The sequence below is a fragment of the Dipodomys merriami genome, unplaced genomic scaffold (assembly GCF_024711535.1).
Source record: "Dipodomys merriami isolate MVZ:Mamm:240054 unplaced genomic scaffold, mDipMer1.0.p SCAF_30, whole genome shotgun sequence".
NCBI classification, from domain to species: Eukaryota; Metazoa; Chordata; class Mammalia; order Rodentia; family Heteromyidae; genus Dipodomys; species Dipodomys merriami.
This window is the reverse complement of record NW_027204493.1, coordinates 4,448,794-4,471,881: the sequence shown is the minus strand read 5'-3', so window position 1 is coordinate 4,471,881 and position 23,088 is coordinate 4,448,794. Positions and strand designations below refer to the sequence as shown.

At 34.2% G+C, this 23,088-nt stretch overlaps 1 protein-coding gene across 4 annotated transcripts in view; it reads right to left on the bottom strand.

Moving 5' to 3' along the window:
- The window catches only part of Nipbl (NIPBL cohesin loading factor), a 186,980-nt gene that overhangs the window by 63,923 nt on the left and 99,969 nt on the right, over window positions 1–23,088 (bottom strand). For 3 of the 4 annotated variants that reach the window (XM_070041039.1, XM_070041040.1, XM_070041038.1), the window contains 3 exons: window positions 21,135–21,761; window positions 12,789–14,414; window positions 456–638 (listed from right to left, as the gene is read on the bottom strand). In XM_070041039.1, coding sequence (XP_069897140.1) covers window positions 456–638; window positions 12,789–14,414; window positions 21,135–21,761 — 2,436 coding nt within the window. The remainder of the gene's footprint in view (window positions 1–455; window positions 639–12,788; window positions 14,415–21,134; window positions 21,762–23,088) is intronic. The other variant, XM_070041041.1, reaches the window with a different exon arrangement.

Below are 23,088 nucleotides of genomic sequence, written 5' to 3'. Positions count from 1 at the left end.
GTCCTTCAAGAGTCAACTTAAGTGTCACCTCTTCTGGTAAGCATTTTCTGAACCCCCCCAACTCTGAAACTGATGTCAATCCAATGTGTTCCCATAGCATCCTGTATTTACTATTACTATTGCTACAATCATTTACTTAAATATGCCCCCCAATAGACTAAAGACTCTTTGAGAGAGGGGTCAAATTTTCTTTGCATTCTGATTTTCAATGAGTAGTATATAGTAGTAGATCAATAAATGTTAATTACATTTTAAAACATTAATTATAGATTATTTAAAATTTTTTCTTGGTGCCAACTGATCTTATTTCATACATTTTTAAAATTACTAAAAAATTGCTATACTAGGTTATTAAGAATTAAGTTAACCATGCTATTGCTATTGTTAACCCTCAATTTATAAGACAAGCACATCAATCTGTCTTTTTAATTCTTAAAAAGGAATGGGATACTTACATTCAAAAGCTTCATCACTATCATTATCTTCATCTGAACTGATTTCAGCATATTTTGGCTTTTCATTAACTGTGCTACGCTTGCGTTTGTTCATTTTCACACGTTCACAAAGTGGCATGGTAGATTCAATTTCTGCCAGGAGTTCAGGGGGCAATTCTTTTAACACTGATTGATCTATACTACCTATTAATAAAATGCAAAAAAATTATTAAACCTGAAGATAAAAATTTTAACCAAATTAACACAAAAGCCCCAAAAGAGTACATTTTCTAAATTACCTTTTTTGTGGTATTGGTTGTGGGGCTTGAACTCAGGGTCTGGGCGCTGTCTCTGAGCTCTTTTGCTCAAGGCTAGCGCTCTACCACTTTGAGCCACAGCACCACTTCCAGTTTCTGGTGGTTAATTGGAGATAAGAGTCTCACGGACTTTCCTGCCCGGGCTGGCTTTGAACCGCGATCATCATATCTCAGCTACCTGAGTAGCTAGGATTACAGGTATGGGCGACCATTGCCTGGCCTAAGTTACATTTTGATTGTAATAAAATATTACATTTACCACAACTATAACCCTTTTACCAATAAATGGATGAAATAATTCGCGTGTACATGCATATTCATGTAACAATTTAAAAATTTTTTAAGTTAAAAAATTTAAAAACATGATACTATCATAATAACCAAGGCTAATTCTATCAATGATTTTTTGTTGGGGGGGGGTCAGTTGTGAATTCTGGGTTTGGGTGCTGTCTGTGCTCTCTTCAGCTCAAGGCTAGCACTATACTACTTGAGCCACAGTGCCACTTCCAGCTTTTTCTTCTTATGTGGTGCTGAGGAATCGAACCCAGTGCTTCACACATGCAAGGCAAGCAGTCTACACTGAGCCACCTTCCTAACCCCTATTCAATGATTTTTGATTAATGCTTTCATTTGCCCACACTAGCTTTTTTTCTTCTTGTCAATGGTGAATGAAACCAGGAGCCTTGAGTATGATAAGCAAGTTTTGTACCACTTAAGTAAAATCCCCTAGCCCTTTTGTTTGTATTTTCATTTGGAGATAAGTTCTCAAGGGCTGTACTGAAACTCATGATCCTTAGGTTTCTTTCTTCCAAGTACTGGGATCATAGGTGTGCACACCATGTGGAGCTTGTATTTTCTGATGCTAGAGACTTAGTGTAACATGACTAAGCAGATAGTATAGGTCCTATTCTTGGTAGAACCCAAATTTGTTATATACATGTCTGGAATAAGTATATATACTCTGAAACTAATGATATTTTTCAATACCATGGACAGGAGTTGGAGAAGCCTTAGCACCCCTTCCTTTTCTCCATGATCCTGAGCTTTATGTATTTTTACCTAACATTTCTCTATGATGTGAGCTTTATACATTTTACCCACTATTATCTATTTGACAAACATGTTAATATCCTAAGATTAGGGAGATTTTTCTTTTATTTTTGGCCAGTCCTGAGGCTTGAACTCTGGTCCTGGGTACTGTCTCTGAACTTCTTTTTGTTCGAGGCTAGCACTCTACCACTTGAGCCATGTCTGGCCTTTTTTGTTTATGTGGTTCTGAGGAATCGAACCCAGGACTTCATGCACACTAGGCAAGTACTCTACCACTAAGCCACATCCCCAGACCAAGGTTTTCCTTAAACTAATATATGTTTAACTAAACACAAGGTAGAAAAATAGACCTAAATATTTTCAACTATAAATGTGTACAACTGAGAATATTGAACTGAAATGTTATGAAAATTTGTTTCCTTGTGAAAGATTAAAATATGTAATATGTTGACCTTTAAATTAAAAATTACTAACACCATACTATCTAGTCCCACAAACATATATAATTTCTATGTAGAAAAAAGGTCTGCAGCATTTTGCATTTTTTCTGATAGTTTGAAAATAAAGTATAAGTGCCAGATACTGGTAGTTCATGCTTGTAATCCCAGCCACTCAGGAGCCTAAGACCTGAAGGATACAGGTTCCATGTCAGCCCAGGCAAAAAGTTTGTAAGATTTCACTGCCAATTAACTAGGTAAATGCTGGACTGGAGGTATGACTCAAGTGGTACAGTGCCAACTGTGAGCAAGAAAACTCAACAAAAGGCCCTGATTTCAAACCCTGGTACCAAATGTGCACATGTGTGCATGCACGCGCGTGCGTGTGCACTCACACACACACACACACACACACACACACACACACACACAAAGCATAAGTAAAAACTATTCAAAAAATGTATTCTTGATGACTACTAAAGAACACAATTTTATATTACTTACCTATGTAAATCTTTGCATGAAAGTATAAAAGTCATGTCTATCTAATACATTTTATGAATTAGGAGCAAAATAAAAACCCCTTAGTGGCTTATAGCATGCCATATTAGCAACTTATAATCAACAAAACACTATCTTTTATAACATCAATTAATAGTGCTTATAAAAAGAAAATAAACCACAGTAGTAATTAAAGCATATAAAGTCTCAAGAAATACATCCAAACAGTGAAAGGGGTAACATTGATAATATACATTGTACTCATAAACTGATATGTTGAAACTGAAACCCTTTTGTACAATTAAAGACAATAAAAATTTAAAAAATATATAATCAAATAATTCAAGTTACAGAAATCGGCGTATTAGCTGAAGCAGAAGAATAACACATCATATCTCTTTAGAGATTTTATTCAGTTTTATGGAGGAGTTGTTATAAAACTTTCAGTCTCCTATTTTAAGGACATAAGTGACAATAATTTTACCTAATGAAAATGTAATACTGGTTTATGTTAGGGGTAGGCAGGAAGATTGTACTCAGTAAGACTGCATTATAGGCAAAATCCTCAGTAAACGCACGTATACAAGAAGATTGATTAGTAAAAATTTTTAGTTGTAAAAATACTGGCCTAAATTTACCTGAGCATCATGAACCAGGATATGTCAAGGACACCTGTACATTCATGTTCAATTGCTGCACTATTCACAGTAGTTAAGATATGGATACAAATCAGATGCCCTACAATAGATGACTGGATCCCAAAACTGTGGTACTTACGTACAATTTTACACAACCAATAGAAAGGATAAAATAATGTCATTCTCAGGGTAACTGATGGAACTAGAACAAATCATGTTGAGTGAGAAGGTAAGCCATGCTCAGAAAGACAAATGGCATGTGTTCTCCCTGATATATCAACATTAGTGTTAAAATGCAATGGGATATGAAAAATTATACAGTATTCTAGACACCCATATACAGTGAGACCAAAAGAGGATAGTCTTAGGAGAAAATCACCAAGGAGAAATACTCAAGCACCTCTTCATATGTACATAAAATGATATACATACTGAAATGAACTCCAAAGATAAAGAAACAAAGGACCCTTTCTAAATTCGTCTCTTCATTTTCTGATGACTATGTATTCTTTACCACATATATGATATTTACACATCAGAGGGAAGGAGTGGGAGGGCACAGAATCAGCAGAAAACAGGTTGAAAAACTACAGCAGTGGAGCCCATTGGCTGCAGTGGACATTGATGAAAGTGAACCATGCAACTTGTGGGTAAGGATGGGAAGGAGGGAATGAGATATAATGAGGGAACAGATAATACTATTCAAAAAGAAAGAAATGTACTTATTACCTGTAAAGTATTTCCACTGTATGTCGCCTCTAAAACAACAACAAAGTAATAAAAATACTGGCCTCAGAGAAAAAACTTTGACATAAGTGCCTGAGCACTTACATGGGGACACTTACGTGGGGTGGTGGTAAATAGAAAACTTTGGATGTTGACTGCAAGATTAGTAAGGCTTTTATAGGATCAAAAAATCCCCCCCCCCAAATTCAAAAGCAGAAGAAGCATGTTAATAGCAACTCAGGGAGGAGTTCCTAGGGTTAAATTTGTAGCTATTTTCTGTTTCTGAAGGCATCTGGGGAATACTTCTAAGTATTACAATGATCTATGAACTGGCAGGTCTTTTTAATTTTAGTAGTAATTTTCAAGTTGTGGTTCAAGCAAGTTGTAAAACCAACTTTGTGGTTTGTGAACAGCAAGCATGTGTAAAGGCAAAGAGAACAGAAAATTTGAGTTCTGTTTAGTAAAGATATGTATTGTTAATACGTGTTTACATGTATTATTACATAATCTCTTACCTTATTTAGTCAATACAAAAAAGGTTTGAAAGTGCTTTAAAGTATGGTTGCTACTTTTCAATACAGGTGAATAGGTTGAAAGGGTCTCTCTAGATGAACCTAACCCGAAGTGTAGTATTTGGCTAATTTTTTTTTTTTGGGGGGGGGTCTGGTCGTGGGGCCTGAACTCTGGGCCTGGGCACTGTCCCTCAGCTCTTCAGCTCAAGGCTAGTGCTCTATCACTTGAGCCACAGCACCACTTCTGGTTTTTTCCTTTTTGCTTATGTGGTGCTGAGGAATGGAACCCAGGGCCTCATGCATGGAAGGCAAGCACTCTACCACTGAGCCACCTTCCCAGCCCTGTCTAATATTTTTTAAGCTAAAGATTCAAAAAAAAGTCAGTTGTCAGTAGCTCATGCTTGTCATTCTAATTACTCAGAAGGCTGAGATCTGATGAATGAAATTCAAAGCCAACCCAAGCAGAAATGTCTAAGAGACTCATCTCTAACTAGCAAAAATCCAAAAGTGGATATGTGGCCCAAGTCAGAACCAGTCTTGAGTGAAAAAAGCCAAATATGAGCAGGAGGCTCTCAGTTCCAGCCATAGTACTGTCACAGATAAATCATTTGATATGTTCAAATGGATTTGCTCATTATAATTTGGTGGAATACTGGTTATATCGAAGAGCTTAATTATGTAAACCTGGCAATTTTGATTTTAAAAGGTGCTAATGTTATATTTTTGAAGTCTTGTTGAAACCTAAAATCATTCAGAATTTCTTTAAGTTGTTTAAAAATATTTCTTAGAACCACTGTACCCTTCCTCACCATAGACTGAGTTTCTATATGCAGGGAATGTATTTTAAGAGAAATTATTCTCGGTTGTTGGTCGTTCATGCCTATAATCCTAGCTACTCACAAGGCTGAGATCTGAGGATTGCAGTTCAAAGACAGCCCCAGCAGGAAAGTGTCAAAGAGACTCAAAGTCAGTGTGGCTCAAAGTGGCAGAACACTACCCTTGATTAAAAGAACTCAGGGATCACACCCAAGCCCTGAGTTCAAAACCCACAACCAACAACAAAAAACCCCAGAAATACTGTAGGAGTTATATGATAAGTCTACATCAAAGATGTAGGGGAACAGTAAATAGATGCCATGAATTTAACTATTTTAGAAAAGTGATAGTGTTACTAATATATAATGCTACATATTGGGATACACAATTGGGGGAGATTTAGCTCAATATACTATCAACTACAGAATATGTTACAGTCATCTAGAAACCTGAAAATATGGAATAATGCATATGAAAGTTCATATGGTTGTATTTATACCACTGAAGTATCTGATCAGTTATTAAAATATATATTTGGGCTTGGTATAGCTCAGTGTCAGAGCACTTTACTAACATGTATGAGACCCTGGATTCAATACTTAGCACTAAAAATAAATAAATAAAAAAAAACACATTATTATCTATTCAATGGACTATTACATGAGGCTGAAAGTGTACAGAATTTTAGTAACATAATATTTCTATCACTAGCTTGGAATAGTACCTTTACCAGATGGTTTAACATAAACAGGAGTAAAACATTGTTTAATTTATAACCAAGCTAGTTTTATATTACTGTTCTCTAAAGATTGGCCAAAATGTTTTAAATTCCCCAAACCGAAAAGCTTTTCTATTACTTTTAATTCCCAATACCCAATTCCTTAAGAAATATATGTTGTTACTCAATTGTTCTCTAATATCATAAATTTGATACAATCACAATGTATTTTATCTGGAGTATCTTAACAGTTTTAGGGAGGTGAAGACATCCAGAAATATTAGCTAAAGGAATAGTGCAATGACCAGAATGAATATGTAGTTATACAACACCATTTATGCATAAAATTCTTTTTGAAATTCTTAAAGATAATTTTTCTGTATCAGTAATTATAGAGAAATATACCCATAAAGTAGGAGTATAAGATTTCAAAATTTGCAATGTGACTATTAAATATAACATACATAGTATATTATATATAACATATAATTATATGTATATAATTTTATTTATTTTGGTGCTGGTCCTGGGGTTGGAACTCAGGGCATAGGTACTGCCCCTGAGTGTCTTCTTTTTTTTTTTTGTTAGCCATGGGGTCCTCAGGGTCTGGGCACTGTCCCTGAGCCTTTTCCACACAAGACTTGCACTCTACTGCTTTGAGCCACAGTGCCAGTTCTCCTGAGTTTCTTTTGCTCAAAGTTTCTGTTGCTGAGCTACAGCTCCACTTACGGCTTTTTTGGTAATTTGAGATAACAGTAACACAGACTTCCTGCCTTCAAACTACAATTATAAGATCTCAGTCTCCTGAATAGCTAGGATTACAAGTGTGAGCCACTGGTGTCTGGCTGCAATGTGACAATTTTTAAAAGCAATTTGAATCTGTACATACTTAAACTATTATATATTTGTTATATATATCTGTATATCTATATATCATATATTTGTTTTATCCATTACAAGAAGACAAGTACTCAGAAATGCTAAGCATTCTGCTACAATACATATTTGGCCAGTTCTAGAACTAAAAATATTAAACAGAAAGTAGAGAAAATTATTTTCTTTTTGGCAGTGCTTAAGTATTTATAGGGTTTTATAGGTTTTTGTTTGTTTGTTTGTTTTTGGTCCGGTTGTGGGGCCTGAACTCTGGGCCTGGGCCCTGACCCTCAGCTCTTCAGCTCAAGGCTAGTGCTCTACCACTTGAGCCACAGCGCCACTTCCGGTTTCTTTCTTTTTTGCTTATGTGGTGCTGAGGAATCGAACCCAGGGCCTCATGCATGCAAGGCAAGCACTCTACCACTGAGCCACCTTCCCAGCCCATGGTTTTATAGTTGCTTGGTAGGCGACTAGTACTCTACCAATTGAGCCACATCTCAAGCCCAGAGTTTGAAAATAATTTTAAAGTATACATTTACCTTTAATATGAACATATTTGCTTAAAAGGAAGTAGAAAGTACAAGTTTTAGGTATTTATTTGAGAATAATAAAGTTATAATAAAATGTCAACTTATATAAAATGTCAACTTTTTATCTCCATTGGCCTTAGGAAACAAAGCCTGCAAGATTAATTTTCCCTATTAGCTATTTATATAGATAGTTTTATTGGGCCACAATGACCTGCAATAGAGACCGCTGGCTCACAAAAAGCCTACAATATTGTGCCTATATTATATAATATACATTTTATGTATAGTAAAATAAATATACATAAATATATAATAAATAATATATGGTTATATTATAAATGCTGTTATATTAATTATTATTATATATGTATATTATATAATACATATAAATATTTTATAAACAATAAAATATACACAATATATAAAACATCTAAGATATAGTATATAAAATGCATTGAACTTTATATAATTATAAAATATTTTATATTTAAAATATAGAAAACATTACATATAAAACATAAATATGTAATATATACAAAATATAATGTATGTGTGTGTGTGTCCTGGGGCTTAAACTCAGGGCCTGGATGCTGTCCTTGTGCTTTGTGTCACAGCTCCACTTCCAGCTACTTTGTGGTTAATTGGAGATTAAAGACTGTCTAGCTTTGAATCACAATCAGATCTGTCTCCTGAATAGCTAGGTTAAAGACATGAGCCACCAGTGACCTGCTTACTATATTGTTTTTTACATTTACTCAAAATGAAACAAAGTGACACCTACTTTGTAAGTTGAGTCACTATATAGTTATATTCTCTATAACTACAGGTCATTGAGATGTGGTTTATTGTTAGCTGCTTTGGGGACAGGTTCTACTAGCAATCAAACCAGAGGTTATTTTATGAAGACAAAATACCACAGGGTAGTTTGTAGCAACTGAAATAATTTATATTTAACGAGGCAAAAGAAAATATTTTAAGGAAATACTCGATTTTAGTACTATACTTTAATATATTGATAGTAACACCACAAAGGCTTCACCAGTGTTCAGTTATCAAACCACACCACAAAAAAAAAACATTCTTCTCTCTCTGCTCTTTTCTAGCTATTTCTCAGCTCTTTCCTTCTCTTCTCTTTCCCAGCTCCCTGGTTCTTTTCTAGCTCTCGCTGCTCTTTTCTAGCTCTTTCTCAGCTCTTTCCTTCTCTTCTCTTTCCCAGCTCCCTTCTCTTTTCTAGCTCTTTCTCAGCTTCTTCCTTCTCTTCTCTTTCCCAGCTCTCTTCTCTTTCCAAGCTTGCTCTTTCCCACCTCTTTCCCAGATGCTCTCTTTTCTAGCTCTGCTCTCTTTTTCCCAGCTCTTTCTCTTTCCTAGATCTCCCAGCTCTCTTTCCCAGGCCTTTCCCTACCGTGTGGAGGACCAAGATGGCCTGGTGCCAGCCAGAACAATGAATACCTGAATACCACGTGCATGGTGCTGTTCTTACTTGGCTACCTCTTTTTAAATACCTAACATAAATGGTGCCAAAAAAAATAATTAAAAAAAAAGAAAACATTCTTTCAATGAAATTTATTATGTAAATGACAGCCTACTACTCAATACAGTAAAGCAGAAGCCAGAGATCATGTGATGTTCTACTTAATATGCATATACACAATGTAAAAAATAAATGTGCCAGCAGTATCTTCAAATATAAATGGATTATGAAATATATATATATATAAAGTCATATTTTAAAAACTTTATTAAATAAGCTCAATGAAAATTGCCTACATTTTTTTATATTATAAAGAACTGGGCAGACTAACTCTTATTGTAATATTCATTTTGGTATTCCTAACTATACAAAGTAGGAAGGAAACTGGTTTCTTAGGTTGAAAAATCAAATGTACCAAGTATTTTAGCCTGGTGCTGGTGGCTCATGCCTGTAATCCTAGATACTCAGGAGGCTGGGATCTGAGGATTGCAGTTCAAAGCCAGCTCCGGCAGGAAAATCCATGAGACTCTTATCTCCAGTTAGCCATGAGAAAACCAGAAGTGGTGCTGTGGCTCAAGTGGTAGAGTGCTAGCCCTGAGCTGAAGGGCTCAGGACAGCGGCCAGGCAGGCCCAGAATTCAAGCCCCAGGACTGACCAAAATTAATTAATTAATTAAATGTATCAAGCTTTGAAAGGGTAAAATTTTTCAAGGTTTTGATTCCTCTGTTTCTGGTATTATGATCTGTAGTGGGTTTACACGAGAATTTTCAAAAATTGCCAGAAAAAAGGTTTCTATTAATGTAGGTCTTTAAAAATCAGTATTAACTATCTACTGTCATAATTAGTACCAAAATTTTCTATAAATGGAAATCTTCAGCACATAGTTTCAAAGTATTGTTCTAAAACCATATCCAAACACAGGTAATTACAAATTCTATAATGAATATTCTCCAAAGACCTCTCTCACTAATATCACTACATTTAATATGCTCATATAAAGACAAAATAAGTAATCTAAATTAGGAGCTATAAATGTAAATCTCTTCCATTCAGTCCAAATTTGTCAGCCCAACGGATATTAAAAGAATTTCAAATTATCCCAAAGAATGAATTTTTAATATGTGAACAGCAGATAAAGATAAAAATTTATGGTTTTTTCAAAACGGAGAAACTTCTACTAAGAATCAACCACAAAAGTATCACGCAAATATTTAAGACTAATTCCTGTACTTACAAAAACCACATCTTCAAAGAAAAATCAGGTAATGTATACAACACAGTCAACAACCATGTAATATATACTACACAGTCAACAACCCACAACTGTCTTTCAAATACAAGAATAAGAAAAACTCGTACATAACTCTGTGACTGCTAAGTTAGTAATAGATATTTCAAATAAAGCCAAAATTAGAACATTGATACAAAGAAAATAATAGATACGGATCTTAAGATTCAAGCCAAAAGATATCTAACAAAGCATCTTGAAATGAATGCAAGGACTGAGACAATATTCTGATGAAAAGCTCTGCATATAATTGTAGATAATACATGTATATGCATACACAATCATGTACATGTATACAATATACTACTCTAATAGGAAGATGACTCATCTACATATATGACCTAACATGTCTAACACTTAATGTTATAAGTCTATTTGACATTTACAGACAAAGGAATTATGTGTGAAAAATCATGGGAAATAATATAACCATTACTAAGTTGAAGCTATATTGTTTCTCAGTGTTGGTTAGCAGTTGTAAAAGACTGTTAAAACAGAGCTTAGAAAGCAAAGCTGATGAGCTGAGATGGTAAAGGAGAAAAAGATGATCCAGATCAAGGAAACAAGACGGTACCACTTTCCATCTTTCAATTTACTCATCTAAAACTGCTGAATGCAATCTTTATAAATGTAAGCTACCCCTGAACTTTCAGTGAAAATCTTAAAAGGAAATCTTCAAAAGAGTATAGATTCTAGTGCTAGTCCCCACATTATATAACCTCTTTTATATTAACAAGCAATTATGAAGAGTCATTCAAGTTAAGTAAAATAAACTGCTAATTTTGTAGGTCTGATTGCCATAATTTGAAAAGTCACTAGAAGAGTAAGCAGTTAGTGATTCAGCAGGCAATCATACTTATTTTAATTTCTGAAAAACAAAACGAAATACACCATGAAAAATGAATGCTTGATAAAGACCATGTTTAACAAAAAAAGCAGCACCTACATGTCACTGCAGAGAGCTTTTTTGGGTAGACAAGCTAAAATAGTATGCAACAAAAATAATAATCATACCTTCCACATGGCCTAATATATTGCAGTGCTATACAATTCAGCTTTCTGTAATGATGTAAGTGTTCTCTAAGTGAGTAATACAATGGCCACGTGACTACTAAAGAGAAAGTTTTTGATATTCACTCAATTTGTATGAATTTCAATTTAAATAGCCCAAAGAGGCTACTCTCAATAGCATACTGGGGAGTGTAAGTCTAGATTTTCACTATTTATTTGTAGGCAAGCAAAAATCTAAGTTCTTCATAAAGCTCTTTCATAGAATGAAAACAAAATTAAAGAATCAGTTCTAGTGCCTTCAAAATTATATTTCAATTTGTTTATATTACATGATTAGATAGCATGAGCTAAGGAGGTCTTGTCATTAAAAGAAAAACCAACAAGCTGGGTGTGGTGATATATCTTTAAGCCCAGTACTCCAAAGGTAAAGATCAGGACTGCAATTGGAGGCCATCCATTCCCTTCCCCCTCCCCCACAAAGTTTAGTGAAATCTCCACCTCAACCAACAAGCCAGGTGTGACAGTGTGATCCAACCTACTGGAGAGGCTTATGTACAAAGAATTATAGTCAACACCAGCCTGGACCAAAACCTGAAGTTATTTAAAAAAAAATAAAGGGCTAAGGATTTAGGTAAATGGTAGAGCATCAGATTCTGAGTTCAAACCCCAGTGTTACCAAAACAACAACGAAAATTAATTATATTTTAAGCATAATTATACATTGAAATACAATATTTTCTTCCCAACTGCCACTTAGGATTCTCTCACATGAAATATTACTCAAGTAGCCAGAGAATATAATTCAACTGTGAAAAAAAAAAACCCACCAGTAGCACCACCACAAACTTAACCCACTTTACTAGGTGAATACCATTCACTATTACCTTTATACAAAAAGGAACAAACTATTTTTAAAATATAAAATATATCTGATCAACTACCTTAGAAATAATCTTTCTTAATTATACAAATTCAATCCATTCACCAATAATTAAATAAGCCCATGAGAAAATAGTGTTACACTTAGTATTCTTGAAAGAACTTTAACACTGGTTCTTAATAAATCATACAGCTTTACTAAGATGCTAAAAATTAATATAAGTTAATTGTAAAATAGAATGTCTCTACAGTCAACGTATCATTTTAGAGGTAAAGACAGCTATTCTAATACATCATTCACTTGATTAACAAACAACTTTTAGAAATATTTGATGTAATTAACCAGTAAAAAGTTCATCCCTGTAACCAAATGGATGTAAAATTCATGACTGAGTAGGTCAACTATGAGTAAGAGAAAAAAACTCACTGAATATTTTTTATGTACACTCTTTAAAAAATTACTTTATAGAAATGATCTATTTTTGTGTAGCAGCTTTTTAATTTTTGTAGGCTTCTACTGTTTTATATTTAGTAACCTTAAAACTTATAGATGATTAGCATACAAATGACATGAGACGTATTCTTACCTTTATTTGACTTTGATGGCTTATTCTTGATAGATTTAAGAGAACTTCTTGATTTATCCTCTCTATCTTTAATAAGTTTCTGAACATCATCCAAAGATAGTTTTTGCAGAACAACTACAGGCTTAGCTCCTTTATTTAGATCTTCAACTAATCCCATTTTTTCTACTTTGTCTTTCTGTTCTCCTTTTATGTCCATTTTCTTTGTCTCCTGAGTAATATTGCCATCTTTATCTCTCTTGATTTTTGGAATGACAAAATTTTTCAATGCACCAGACCTGCCCCCCAACAAGTAACTTGGGAATTCTGCCTTATTGTCAAGGTGTGCTTTATTACTGTCTATCTTACTCCTGTTACCCTCTGTCCTTTTGTCATCTTTACTATTTGGTGATTTAAAACCAGGTTTATCAAGTCTTGATTTGTTAGAATCTCCTTGTTTAACACGAGGACTGTCAGGTCTTAATTTTTGTTCCCCAGAAGATAGTCTTTCCCTTGAGTCCCCTGATTCATGTCTATGTTTTCTTTCTAGTTTATCAGTTTTTGAACCATCAGATTTAATGCCATGTTCATTTCTACTAGAAGATCTCAGTGTTTCTGGTCTTCGAACTCTAGATTGATCCCCTCGATGTCGCTCTAACTCACCCCTGTCATCTGATTTTTGCTTATTATCATGGTCACGTCTTAGTGACTCAGAAATAGATCGCCCATCAGGTCTCTGTTTTAAGGCTTCAGCTCGTTCTGATTTTAACCGAGGTGAATCAGACTTAATATCTTGCTTATGTTTAGAAATTTCAGGTTTTTTCTCTGTTGATGGCTTTCCAGAATCCCTCCTATTTTCATGCCTGTGTTTTGGTGTTTCAGGCCGGCCTTCATTTTTTTGCTTTGGAGTTTCAGGCCGTCCCTCCCCTTTTTGCTTTGGAGTTTCAGGCCGTCCCTCTCCCTTCTGTTTTGGGGTCTCAGGCCGCCCATCACTTTTTTGCTTTGGAGTTTCAGGCCGACTTTCCCCCTTTTGCTTTGGGGTTTCAGGTCTTGATTTTGATGTTTCTGACCTGGCACTGTTTTGTTTGTTGTCATTTGGTTTTGTGTCAGACAGTCTATTTTCATTCTGTTTAGGCTCAACTATAGTGCTCTCATTTTGTTTGGATTCAGTAGTCCTGTTCTCATTCTGCTTAACTTCTTCTGTTTGGGTCTCGATTTTAATTTCTAACTTACTTTCACTTGACTTTGTTTCCACCAGTCGGTTTTCATTTGGTTTGGATTCTGATAGCCTACTTTCATTTTGTTTCATTTCACTCTTTGAAAGCTCAGGATCAGATTTTTTTTTAGGTGTCTCAGGATGATTTTCTGGTGTAGATTTAAGATTTCCAATAATATCTTCCTGAAGAACAGAAATAGGTGCATCATTACACTGTTTGATTTCTTCAGGCTTTTTTATGGAGTCTGAATCCTGAGTTATAGAAGCCTGAGAGTCCACTCTTCCTGCCTGATGAAGATCAATGCTAACCATTAATGCTGGCCTTGACCCATTTCCCGTAGAACCCGTCTCCTGAGAAGCTGGTCTATTACCTCCTGTAGCACCCCCAGCCTCCTGTGGGTAAGAATCTTGTTTTCGTTTTTTCAAAGGCTTATCTGAAATTTAAAGATAAATATTCATTATCAGTAATAGACATATATTCTCATCTTATTAAAATCCATATGGACTTATAAATACCATTCTTTTTAAATGTTAGTGAATGAAAATGTAAATATGCATATACAAAAGTAAGCATGAATAATATAGTTTAAAAACTAAGGTTTGAGGAAATTTTCATGCTTGCTGAAATGTATGAGTATTAATAACTATTGTAAAAAAAGTGAACATCATACTTTTTGAGAGTATGTAAAGTGTAAGGACAAAAAATGAATAGAATTTATAATGTATCAAATGTAACTGTCTATTTATGTTCATATATATTAAGGATAAACTAGAGTCTTATATAGGAATAAGATAGCCAGTTATAAATAATATACTCTCAGTTAAGATCACTTTAACTGTTAACCAAAAACGAGTAAAAGCCTGTCAATATATCAAATAGGAAATATAAACTTTTATTCCAGATAAATATGTAAATAAATGAAACCAGAAAGAAAATGTGTTATGTTGCTGAAATAATGGAAATGAGGAAAATGAGAATCTGTCATAAACCTTTGGCCCAGAATTCAAATTTCTTAAGAGTGGTTAACAGTACATGTGGAATTTAAAAGCTAACATACAATGATAGAAGTAAATTTAGAATAAGGAAGCAAGCAAGCAATATATACCACAGGTATTAATCAGAAACATGTAAGAACATTTTTGGAATTTTTCTTCTTAAGCAATTTCTACTGGCAAAAAAAATACTTAAAAGCTCTTCAACATAAACTTTTACAGGTTTACATGTTGGCTCCGGAAAGAAATAATTATAGTATTCTGAAAAGAAAGAACAAATACACACAGAAGCACAAATATGCCACTGTGGAAAATATTATGGTATTTTTAAGTTATATATGATTCTACTTCTGCAAAGATCTGTAGGTCATTTTCTATAGACTGAATCTCTAGTTCTTAATAGTTTCATTTATACCATCTTGAGGTTTTCTCTACTTATTCAACTTGCTTAACTGTTTTTAAAGTCTTTTTTAGACATTGGAACATGAGGAGATTCTCTTGTAATTCACTAATGTGATATACCATTTCAGGAATAAGGCTAAAATGTCAAAAGTTCAAACAGGTGAAAAACAGTCACTGATTGTTGGGGGAACAAAGTTCAAAAAAACATTTTAATGACAGTGTTTCTTTTCTACAACAAAGTCTTACTGTAAGAAGCAGCAGCTCATTCCAACTTAAACTCTAATCATATGTAACTAAAATTTACTTTGGGGGCTGAGAATGTGGCTTCCTGGTAGAGAAGCATGATCTAACAAATGTACTCAGGTTATCTGCTAGTTATCTTTTGTAAAACTAATCCAGCATGCTCCTTCTGTTTCCCAGATGTCAAGTCTATCATAACACATGATCCATTCACAAAATAACTACTACTAATAAAACTTATGTTATCATTAGATTGTCTCCAAAGTTACAAATAAAATGGAAAAAGTTTATATTGATGCTTTTTGCATCAACACCTAAGAAAAAAGCATGCAGAGCTAAATTTATAGTATCTTAAAAAAAAACCTGTCATACAAAATATTTTATTTTGGACACAGTAAGTAATTCTTAGATCATAAATAGGACACTTTCACCTTATCCCTTAAATCTTTTATGTCAAAGGTCTAGAAATTAATACACTATAATTTAAGATTTCTATATTTTTGGGTAAAGGGGAACATACAAATGGTGGGACAAAGGGTGAACTAAAGCAGCAGTGATACTCATTAGACATTACATTGAAAATGATCTATATACTTGTAGGGGAGGGGATAGGAGGGAACAAACTGGGAGAAAACAAAGGAAGATGTGACACTATTAAAAAGAAATGTACTCATTACCTGACTTATGTAACTTTAACCCCTCTGTACATCATCTTTACAATTTAAAAAAAGAAAAAAGATTTCCAAATTTTAATCCAATATGCTTTGAAAAATCACTAGAATTATCACTAAACATAGGCAAGAAGTACAATGATATGGGTTCAGAAAACTAAAGAGTTTGTCATAAATATCTAGCTTTTTTATGAATGAGTAGTATCTTTTTTCTGAGAAAATGTTAAAATAGTTTAAAAGGCTGATTGTTTTGTTTTCTTTTGGCACTACAATGGGTCCCCTTGCATACAAAGCAGATACTCTTATTGCTGAGTACCTTCTGACCATTTCTTGTAAAAGAACAACAAAAAACTGGTTATTTGTGAGCTAGGGTCTCAATTCTTGCCTGCATATGTATTTGAGTAGGATCTGCTTGCTTATGTTAGGTTTCCCATTGACGCTAGGTATTTGCCACTGGCCCCAGCTCTTACTTGAGACACGGTCTTGTGAATATTTCTGCTCAGGCTGGTCTCAAACCAAGATCCTCTCAAGTAGGCAGGATTACAGGCAAGAGCCATTGGTATCCAGACAGAAGGCTGATTTTTATAAGGATTACAAAATACTTCAGAGTTCATAGATCACTCTTTTATATTATTTTTTATCGTTTGTGCTCGTTTTATGGCTTGAACTCAGGGCCAAGGTACTGTCCCTTAGCTTTCTGCCTAGGCTGTCTTGTGATTGTAGTTAAAATTTCCGCCTCCTGAGTAACTAGGATTATAGACATGAGCCTTAGGCACTTGGTTCACTGTCTCCATTCTAATTTATCTTTTGTCATTAAAATAAAATTTGGGAAAATATAGCTATCAAGCTACAGAGTCGATGAATATTTATAATAAAATTCTTATTTTTCCTCTGTACATAAAATATTGCTGAATATGAAGTTTTAATTTTCCAACTGTTGAAAGCACTTCACTTCTGTAAAACTAGAAGAAAAATTCAACATTGTTGCAGAGTTTCTTGGATATAGGAAGAACAATCATTTTCTGATTTACTTGGTCTGATTCAGTTCCACTATGAATATATTCCTATAAAGTTCTTCTCAGTCTGTATTAGTAACTTCTTTTTAACTTTTGTTATGTGCATGATAACTTGAAACTAATGTTAGAAAACCATTTCTAGTATCTAAGAGGAATAAATTTAACATTTGGGACACTGATTACCTTTAAGCTCTCTTCAACAATAGGAACCTTAAGATTAGCTATGACAATTCATATACTCCTTAAGGAAGTATGTACAATGAGATATCATAACTTCAAAACCTGTAATACTTGTCATCCAGAAGCATACATTTTAAAATAAAGATCAAGACAGAAAATCTGAACTCAATTACGTTCATCAGAAATCAACTGTATCACCAACTTGTAAGTCATAAGTGAAAAACAATTTAAACAGAAAGCACAATAACTGTACAAACAGTAACCAATTAAGAAAAAACTTCAAATGTTCTCAAATTTGATGCTGAAAAGTTCTGAATTTCGATTTCAGATTTTTGCATTTTTGTTTTTGCTCAACATGTCAATTTCTTCTTCTAGATTATAGTACAAGAAAATTATAATAATGTAAAAATATTAGTGAAATCAGGCCATTCCTTTTTACTTGCTAACATGGAAAGTGGACCTTGGGAAAAGATAAAATAGGCAAAGATGAACAAAGGAATTTCTTTGACAAAAAGAAAGGAATTTTCAGTACACAAAGAAGACACTGATGCCTATAGATTATCTCAGAAACAAAGATGAAAGTCTTTTTAAATTAACTTACATAATTACAGATGTTAAAACTATGAGCAAAAAAGATTAAGAAAAAGGTCCTCTTGGAATATTTTTACATTAAGAATTGATTTTATCAGAGTGTGTGTGTGTGTGTGTGTGTGTGTGTCTCTCTCTCTTTCTCTCTCTCTCTCTCTCTCTCTCTCTCTCTCAACAAGGAAGAATAGACTACAGGGACATAAATATCTACAGTAAGAAAAGTATTTCCTATGTGTGGAATTAGGTTTACCCCACACTAAAATAAATAAATAAATAAATTTAAGATTATTCCTTTTTATTAAAAGTCCACAATTATCAACTATGTTTGTTGAACTTTCAAGTCTTATTTTTAAGATATAAGTTTTGGTTTCTAGTTGACAGTAATATATTTCTCTCATGGCAAATGAATACACTGGCAAACAACATCAGATCTTACATTAACTCTCAGTAAACCCACATTGATCAGATAATTTAGTTGTGTTTGCTCCTTCAAAAATTGCAAAAAAATTCCTAGAATATATTAAAAACCAATTTTAGAATCAATATCATCTCCCAAAGGCTGACTATAAAATCATCACTTTAGAAGGATTTTACTTTTATTTATGACTTCACAAACTTGGAACAACAAATACACCTTCAAGAAAACTTCTTACATAAAAAAATATTACCGCATCACACAAAACAGAAACTGAATATTAAACAGGATTCAAAAACCAAAGGTTTTAATTCCATGTTTGTAAATATAAATCAATAGAAAAATTACTTAGAAATGTCAAGTTCAATAGGAAAATAATCTTTTTTTTCCCACTCATTTTTTTTGTGCCAATGCTGGGTTTTGAACAAAGGGTCTCAAGGTCTCCACCAGCATTTTTGCTCCTGGCTGGTGCTCTACCACTTGAAACACACTTCTGACTTTTTGCTGGTTAACTGGAGATAAATATCTCATGGATTTGTCTGCCCAGGTTGTGATCTGTGATTCTCAGATCTCAGCCTGTATAGCTGAATCTCTAGGATTATAGATAAATAGGTGTAAGCCACCAGTGCACATTCTCCCTCAGCTTTTTGCTCTTGGCTAGTGCTCTACCACTTGAGTCAATTTTCCAGTCTCCTACCTTAATCTTTACAGCAACAAATAATTTTGCATCTTCACCAGAACTCTAAGCCAACTTTGTTCTTTGAGCTCCAATACTTTTGTTATAGCCATACCATCACAAATTACAGAAAAGAAAAAAATGTTTATACTTGAAAGTAAAATATATAAATTTCTGCAAGAACAGTATGTTGTATCTGATTTTGTTTTTCTCCTTTCCCTTAAACATAATATAAAATTGAGTCCACTAATATGCAATATTAAATCTATTAACAATTTCATTTTATTCCATTTAAAGAACAAAAACTTTGATTTTAACAAATGTGATAGAACAAAAAAATCAAGAAAATTATCAAAGGTTGTTTGCCATTTCTTCTTTTTATTCCTATCACCAACCATTAAAAGTTATTGAAAAAGTTATACTTCTATTCAAGAACACAATTTTCTATAATACAGATCAAGAAAATTCAGTTCTTGATGCAACTAAAATTTCTGGTCAGGCAATCAAAATTTTATATATTTTTTGTGAAATTGACAGTACTGGGAATTTTGGATAGGTAATACTATAAGGAGAAGCTATATATGCTTTTGCAAGAGGTTAGAGATAATACACTTTGGATCCTATATAACTCTCTCTCTCTCTCTCTCTCTCTTGGTCGGTAGTGGGGCCTGAACTCTGGGCCTGGGCGCTGTCCCTCAGCTCTTCAGCTCACAGTGTCACTTCTGCTTTTTTCTGCTTATGTGGTGCAGAGGAATCAAATCCAAAGTCTCAGGCATGCAAGGCAAGCACTCTACTTCTGAGCCACCTTTCCAGCCTATTTATTTCTTAAACCCCATATTACAAACAGAAAAAAAAATATTCAGCAACTCTCTACTCAATCTTAACTCTAAAGATAAATGTCAAAATTTTAAAGAACAAACAATCCCTTGTCAGTAAAATACTTTCAGAAATGTCTGAAAGAAATGTCTTTACTGTGCCTACTTTTAATTTACATGCCTTACAAAAATTATGGTTACTTTCTAAATAAACTTTTTCAAAATTAAAATATGAATCTTCAGCATATGAACACAATTATTTAGTGATGATCCTGTTACATAATGAGCAAGATTACATATAAACCTGAGCTCTATTCAAATATAAAGGAGTTATATTCTTTAAATACCAAGGAATATAGGAATGATATGCCATCCCATTAATATTTTGGTCATAAAAATAAATTTTGAAGCACACTTTTACTCTGGAAAATGAAATGTATATAAATGTATTTGTAAAAATAACAAATGCATAAGTATATTATTTTCAATTACTGATCATCAGTCCTAGATATTCAGGAGACTTTTGTACATAGGAAACACCAAATGACAAACCATTTGTGAGGGATTTACTTCTATTTGATTATAAAGCAGTAAGTAAGCATATAAATGCATAGTATGGGTATGCCTTCAAACTCCACCCCATATTGAACAGTAAAATGGAACATTTAATTGTAATCCCCATTTAAAGATCCTTGATCCTTAATGTTTGCTATTTAATATTAACTTAAGAATCTTACCATAACTTGCTTACTTAACTAAAACACATCATTAAGATAGAGTTATAAACCAAGTAAAATAGCTAACTGCTTAATAAGCTTATACATAAAGTTCATCTTAAATGTACCTACTTTAAGGTCATTCCATGATAGTTAACCTTGTTTGGGAGGAAAACAAAGGTGAAGCTGTACAATTATATTAACATAACTTAGAGAAAAATGCACGTAATCTGGAAATGGTAATGCATAAATTAAATCACATCATGCATTGATGATATATATATATGACACAAAATTATCAAATCTGACCAAGTTGTTGCAGATGAAAAATTAAGTTCAGAATTTAACTTCTGAAATATAACTGGTAGAACAAAAAACACTTGAGGAAAAGAAAGAATTACAGATTACCACACATGAAGTGGTAAAAATGAGACCATCTTACCTTTATCTTGAACTTCTTTTGAAAAGCGCTCCCTTTCAATAGCTGATTCTCTTTCTATTCGCTCAATTTCAGCCAATGCATCCAATTCCACTTCATCATATATAGGTCCCTGTTGTGATACCTGTTGCTGATTCTGTACCACACAAGTCTGGGGTTGCTTTGTAGCAACGGAAGTGTTCTGTTGTAAAACAGGCACTTGATTTGCTGGAAGGAATGCTGTTTGTTCTTGCTGCGACAAACACTGAGCAGCATTTAGTGGGCGATTTACATCCTGCGGAGTAATGGGTGTTTTTGAAGTCTGTCCTGGATACTGCACATTAAAAGGAATATCATTTTCTGAAACATTGCTATTTTCCATACCAGAAAGCATATCCTCTTGCTGGTCCATGTCTGAAGACCTTACACGAGAAAGTCTTAACGTAAGTTTAGTAGAGTCCTTGGATGGAGAACTAATTATATCATACATTGCAGCTTTCTCACTCTGTTCTTTTTCATCCTTGCCCAATTTCATTTTCTTTTGCTTTTTTTGTTTTCTTTCTGGAGAATCAAGCAAGATGTCTGGTGGAACATCTCGAGGTGATGAACAAGGCATAGACTGCGATGGTAGAATTAAAGGTTGTCTTGATCCTAGAAAAACAATTCAATAGAAATAAACAGTTAATCTAATTTTGTTTTTTTTTTTTTGGGGGGGGGTCCGGTCGTGGGGCCTGAACACTCTGGGCCTGGGCGCTGTCCCTCAGCTCTTCAGCTCAAGGCTAGCGCTCTACCACTTGAGCCACAGCGCTACTTCCGGCTTTTTTCTTTTTGCTTATGTGGTGCTGAGGAATCGAACCCAGGGTCTCAGGCATGCAAGGCAAGCGTTCTACCACTGAGCCACCTTCCCAGCCTAATTTTGTATTTTTATAGTATGATAAAATATTAAGTAGGTGACTATATAGTACACCTATCTCTCTATCTAAATATAAATTAAGAGTAACTGACACTGCACTCACCCCTTTAAGCCTAGCTGGGAAATAATTTCATGAGTAAAACTTGAGCCTTTGATGAATAATACATTTGTGAAACTGTTTATTACATTTATATTTTAAAGTGTGTGTGTGTGTGTGTATATGTGTGTGTGTGTGTGTGTGTGTGTGTGTGTGTGTGTGTTTTATACTGGGGTTTGACCTCAGGTCCTTGTGCTTGGCAGATAGTTGAACTACTAATTAAGCTGTGCTACAATACCTATTTACTTTGTTGTTATTCATATATAGTTTCACTTTTACCCAAGACCAGCCTTTGATCCCACCTCTGCCCCCTGGGTACTATGATGCCTAGCTTGTTTACACTAAATCTTTGTCCAGGCTAACCTCAAATTGCAATCCTCACATTTCTGCCTTATAAGAAGATTATAAGTGTAAGCCACTGTAGTGTAGCCAATTACCTACATGAAGTTTTTTTTTTCTTTTAAATCTGTCTTTCATCTTCCCTCAAATGTCAGATGAACTACTTATCCCTTCGTTACCGTCTCTACAAGTCATAAATAATGTCTTACCCTAACAAAACTTGATTAGTAAGTCTCAAATTTGGTGGCTGACCTACAAATTATGTTACCTTGGAAGCTGTCTCTTTTTAGAAGCTGAGTTTGCACTATGGAGGGACGATGGCAGTGAAATAATAGAGACTCACCCTAGTTCTCTCTAATCAAATAAAGAGATTTAGGGTCCTAACATGCACTAGTCCCCAAAAGATTGACAACAACAAATACATAAACAGAGAATCACAGAAATGGGAAAAAAAACCTAACAACTTGTACATACAAGGAAGGAAAAACACTAAGAGCCCTCCCCCAACTCCTCATCCTAAGTCTGTGGCACAGCTAAGCCATGAGAGCAGCCCCACAGCTGCCCAGGACTCTGGGGTCTGACCAACCAGGCTGCAGCATCCAGATGCAGAAAACTCCCACAGTGCTAGA